Source organism: Lactuca virosa, chromosome 8 (assembly GCF_052849685.1).
Source record: "Lactuca virosa cultivar CGN04683 chromosome 8, Lactuca_virosa_CGN04683_v6, whole genome shotgun sequence".
Taxonomy (NCBI): Eukaryota; Viridiplantae; Streptophyta; class Magnoliopsida; order Asterales; family Asteraceae; genus Lactuca; species Lactuca virosa.
The window spans coordinates 58,121,064-58,126,361 of NC_136433.1; the positions used below are offsets into that span (position 1 = coordinate 58,121,064).

A 5,298-nucleotide genomic window follows, 5' to 3' on the forward strand; every position below is an offset into this window, starting at 1 on the left:
TAAAATTTTGAACTATTTTGGATTTTTTATGGTCAAACAATAAAATGATAGATTCTTTTGTTGCATATTTTTCTTTGTTAGTCTGAATTATTAGACTTATTTCTAAAGTCCGTCTGTCGATAACTTCTTTTTTGTTTGTTTAAATGTTGTCGATATTGAGAATGTTTGTTCCGAACTAGTTTGGATTTCCAGTGGGAAGATCTGGCATAGAGTCAGTTCTATGACCTTGTTTAGTTTTAGGTCTTTTTCATCTTTCACCTTAAAAAGCGGATTCTCTAGGATGATCGAAATGTGGTTCAGTCTTATTCATCCCGAAGTTAGGCTCTATATCAGAAGAAAGAGATTTTATTTCTTCTTTTGAAATATATAGAAGTTTCTTTGTTAGAGGATTCTTCTATGACGTTAATCGTTTCATCAAAATAGAAAAGTTGTTTAAGTTCCTCAGATGTGGAGATTTCTAAGTTTGCTATATCCTTCTTCTACTAATTCAAGTGTTTGAGTCGAGTGACACGAGCCATTGCTATGATATACTAATTTCTATGAATCGACTTACAAACCAGCTCATTAAAAGGAACACACACATGTAACTCCCAAACTAATAACCAAAATATTGCTAGAACAAAAGCTAGCTATTTGAAAGGCTAGTCTCCCAAATTTTTTTTCCAATTTATAAAAAGTTGATTCTTCACCCATTCCCTCTGCCCCTTTATAAGCACTATGTTGTAACAAACGCATTACACGCACCAGAAAAAAAAATACAAAACCAATAGATTTTTTTTAAAAGCACAAGCAATTACATTTCCAAATTTATAACTGCTAAATCATATATAAAAAATATATATATCTGTAAAAAGACAACCCACAATCATGATAGGAATACTAACAAAATATACATACAACTGCCAAAATGTTAGCTCGGCTTCTTCAATGGTGTCCTTTCTCCTTCATTTCTACCGATTAGTCACAACAAACCAATACCATTTTCACCAACTCCTTTTCTTTTTCTTTTTCTTTTTTTCCATATCTTCACAGCAAGGGTAAAATAGTAAAATGGTAAACAAGAAAGATGGAGAGGTCTCTGTCTCTGTAATGTTATTGGGTACTCCTTGTCAACCCACCACGTGTCACATTCCTGCATATATTCAAAAATTAAAACTTAGTGTAAGAAAAATAAGTAAATTGATAGTATTATATAATATAATAATAAATAGTTAAATATAAAATACCTATTTATAGAAGAAGGCTTTGAGTTTGAAGAAGCAAAGCGTTTTTGCCTATTGTCTTGTTCTTTATCAACACGCATTGCAGCTACCTCTTTCTCCATTGCAGCTACTTCTCTTCTCATCTTTTTTGCTTCAACTTCCATAGCTTTTGTTAATGTATCTACTTTTTTAGCTAGCATCTGAAAAACAATATTGTATTTATTAATTAATATTTTTTAAATAATTCATATACTTTTAAATAAAAGTAATTACTGTAACTATTAACCTCAATGGCATCATCTTTGTCTTTAAGGCTTTGATCCTTCTCATGTCCAGATTTCCTCAAAGAAATCACTTCTTTTTGCAACAAATCATACAACAACCCTGGAACACTATCTTCACTTTCATTTCCAGTGAACTCACTACTTTTTTCAGGTGTTTCAATGTCCTTTTTGCCCTCACCAATATTAAAAGTAGGACTATTACCAACTTTACCCCTGTCAATTGATCTAGTGCCACCATCAAATGACTTGGATGTACCCTTGGCATGCTTCAAAACAGAACTTGAACCAGAAGACCGCATCTGAAAAGATGGTGATCTTTTATGCAAAAAACCATTCGAGGGCATTTTCGTAAAATTGTCACCTCCTCCACCTAGAGACTGGCGGCGTGAAGGACCACCGTTGCTCATGCTTTTTCCATCCGATGAACCGATTCGATTCATAGGATTTGGCGACCTCAATGTGTCTTCCAGCACTCTAAGTCTCAATTGAAACTTTTCCTACAATTTTATATAAAAAAAAAAATTTAACACAAGGGTATTATGGTCATTTCCCAAAAAGTTACTTTTAACAGAAAGTTACTTTTAACTGTGCTTCAGATCTCGCAGCACGTTCGGTTATCACTAGCTTATCGCGCAAGTGTTGCATCTCACCCTGTTAACACAAGGGTATTTTCGTCATTTTCGAAAAAGTTGAAAAAAGTCAAGAATTGTAAAAGGGTTTTATAATTTATACATACCTGCAAGAACCTTCTTTCTTCAAGCCATTGTTTTACTGGCATGACTTTATCATTAGAATCTTTCCATTCATTAGCAACCACTGTTGCTACTCTATTTGCTGTAACTTTTGCACGTGCTAATTCTCTGTCTAGGGTTTTTCTTTCCTCCTATGTGTCAAAAATCAAAACGTGGGTATGAGTGGAATTTGTCAAATTTACAAGGGTAGAATGGTAATTTTGTATTTACATTCATTTCTTGAACTTTGCGTTGGTAATCCCTCACTGCATTTGCAGCAGCACCACCAGCAAGAACAGCTTCTTCAAGCTCACGTACAGTCTGTGTAAGCTTTTCCACCTCAGCAACCTTTTGTCGATGCATTTTATCCATAATTTTATTTTCCTCCTAAAAAACAAAACCATAATTTTATTTTCCTCCATGAAATTGATATTATTTAAAGATTTAGGATTTAAAAGCATCATACCTGACAAATTTCTATCTGTTTCATCAACTCCTGATTCTTGTTTTGAAGATCATCCACCATTGAAGCTTTTGCTAATGCAACTTGAACAGTCCTTTCAGCTTCAAGTAAAGCAGCTTCCTTTGACTTGGTCAATCTATCTAATGCTTTGTTGTCATCTTGTAACTTTGCAATCTGAAAAAATAAAAAAAGTAAAAGAAAAAGAAAGCATGAGATTTTTATAGTTTTTAAAATTATTTTGTAGCACATACCTCTTGTCGAGCAAGTTTGAGCTCAGCTTCCAATGGTGCAAGAATGGCTTCAATTGGTGGCATGTCATCATCTTTTTGAGCAGCATGAACTCTTCGCAGAGTGGCTTCTGCTGCAAATTGAGCTGCCATTGATGCTTTCTTTTCATCATTGATTTTCTTGATTTCAAGATTCTATAATACCAAAAAGTTTATGTTGTTATATATAACAATATGATGAAAACAATGTAAAAGGAGTTGAGTGTTGAAGTGATTTAGTCAATACTTTGCTTTCTAGAAGAGATTCTGTCAACTTCAGCTTCTCATCCACCTTTGACAATTCTTCAGTTAGCTATGGTGACATGAAAAAAAAGAAGAAAACTATGTCAAAGGTAACCCCTAGTGTATAGATATGACATTATGAAACATACAAGAGATAATAAAAGGGCAAAATGGGAAACACAATAATCACATAACTATCCTGATTTAAGAGAAAACAGAAATAAGTGGTTAAGAATGTGTGTTGAACTTTCCAATCTCATATCATTGCTGTAGTGAACTCAAAAAAGGAAATGATTTACAGAAGTTACCATATTCGAAGAGATGCCCTTTTGTTAAATCAACAAACTAATACATAAGTAGAAAAAGAAACATGACAAGACTCGAGAGCATGTTCTATGTCTGACACTGTGACTCATTAACAGAAGAATGGAAAATGTTGAGAACGATTGATAATGACTTTGCATGTGTTTGCACAATTCACAACATTAACATAAACAGCACATGTATCTTCCATAAGAATCAATCACAAGCAAAAAGAATTCAGTAGTTCAAGTTATATGGGAATCAGTTACATTAACATGAATTCAAAATCTAGCTTACAACACTTATTATACACAGGAAACAGTATTGTTTAGAGTGATCAAAGATGATTGAAAGATGGGTGAAAAACATCCAATCTAATTGAAATGGAAGGTTAGCAGAACAAGTGTTTGAAACAGGGTACTCTACCAGATATCAAACAAGCATTCAAATTCAAGTTTTTATGTGCATGAAGTAAACTGAACTCCACAAATTTCTAAATGGTAAAGGTAGTAATTCATATAAAGAACGAATTTTAAAATTAAGAAGAGTATAACCTCTTCAACAGCTTTCTCCCTTAATCGTTCAGATAGCCTGAGGGCCTTGATCTCCGCCTGTGCTTCCCCCAATTCTCGATCCTTATCTGCATAAAAGTCAAACGAAGTCCACAGTCGTAAGCAATCAAAATCTGAAACCATAAAGATTAACTAATCAATCCATCATATGAATCGGCATTAGTCACCTCTAACTTCATTTTCCAACCGATTAAGCTCGACCTTCACCGGATCCGATCCGTGTAGCAGATTCATAAACTCGTCGGCGTCTAAGCTGGGTCTCACCATAGCTCTCCTACGACTACCGCTACCTGAGCTCCTCCCACCTCCTACTCCTTCCCTGAAAGATCCCGACATCATAAACGTCGTCGTCTCACCCATCGGAGGCCGTACATTGCCGCCGCTATTCTCCATCGCATCCCTCATTCCTATCATACCGCCGTCGCCTGTTACCTCCTCCATCACTCGGATCTGTACTCAATCACACATTAGTAATTCTAAACCAAACCCTTTTATCATCTAGGGTTTCTCAGTCATACATCACTACTACACTTAGATGCGTATGTATAAGACGAATGCAGATATGTATGTAGCTAGAGTTAACTGATGAACTCTCTCTAAAGTCTAAATCTGCATAGTCCCTTTCTCTCTTTAAAGATCTTTGAAGTGTCTGCGTGTGATTTAGTGTGAAAAAGATCCGGGGGGTTTTCTGTCTTTAAAGCGTGTCAAGAAATATTGAAGAAGATCCGACTCTCAAGACTATGATAATTAGGCTCGCAGGGTAGTGCGACATCAATTTTTTTTTTTCTTTCATTTTTTTAAGATAATGACTTAAAAAGTAATATATTTTTCGATTTGTATACATTTGGTTACTGATGATTTTTTTCATCCATATACATTTTTAAATTGTTAAACTGTACACATTCAGTCCTTATGACCGGTTACTCCAGGTTAACCGGTAAAAATGACTTAATAAGTATTATATTTTTTTACTTTATACATAGTTAGTCATTAATATTTTTGTACACGTTTAGTTTTTAATATTTTTTTTATTGCAAAATAAGTCATTTTTATTTTTGTACTCATTCAGTACTTATTAATGATTTCTTTATGTTTTTCTCACGACATCTTACATGGGACAATCATTAATGAAGTGTTTGGGGTTTTTGATGCTTATGTCCATCGCGAGCTCGACTACTTGGTTGCTTAGGTCATGTTTTCTGAACATCATAACTTCATACAATCTCAAATTTTA

General features: G+C 34.3%; 1 protein-coding gene across 1 annotated transcript; it reads right to left on the bottom strand.

Annotated features, from left to right (window-relative positions):
• Positions 1 to 630: 630 nt before the first annotated feature.
• LOC145129595 (microtubule-associated protein 70-2-like) lies at positions 631 to 4,785 on the bottom strand. Its single transcript, XM_079064360.1, has 11 exons — positions 4,232 to 4,785; positions 4,047 to 4,132; positions 3,194 to 3,259; positions 2,932 to 3,102; positions 2,684 to 2,854; positions 2,449 to 2,604; positions 2,223 to 2,369; positions 2,066 to 2,137; positions 1,489 to 1,983; positions 1,227 to 1,402; positions 631 to 1,132 (listed from the first exon to the last, which is right to left on the bottom strand). Exons 1-11 carry the CDS (start codon positions 4,503 to 4,505, stop codon positions 1,093 to 1,095), a joined length of 1,854 nt encoding a protein of 617 aa, XP_078920486.1. The 5' UTR covers positions 4,506 to 4,785; the 3' UTR covers positions 631 to 1,092.
• Positions 4,786 to 5,298: the final 513 nt, after the last annotated feature.

Coding starts and splice junctions, on each gene's coding strand:
- LOC145129595 (XM_079064360.1), bottom strand. CDS start 4,505: ATGGAGGAGGTAACAGGCGACGGCGGTATGATAGGAATGAGGGATGCG. Junction 3,103..3,193: donor AATCTCTTCTAGAAAGCAAA/GTATTGACTAAA, acceptor TTGGTATTATAG/AATCTTGAAATCAAGAAAAT. Junction 2,855..2,931: donor TCAAACTTGCTCGACAAGAG/GTATGTGCTACA, acceptor TTATTTTTTCAG/ATTGCAAAGTTACAAGATGA.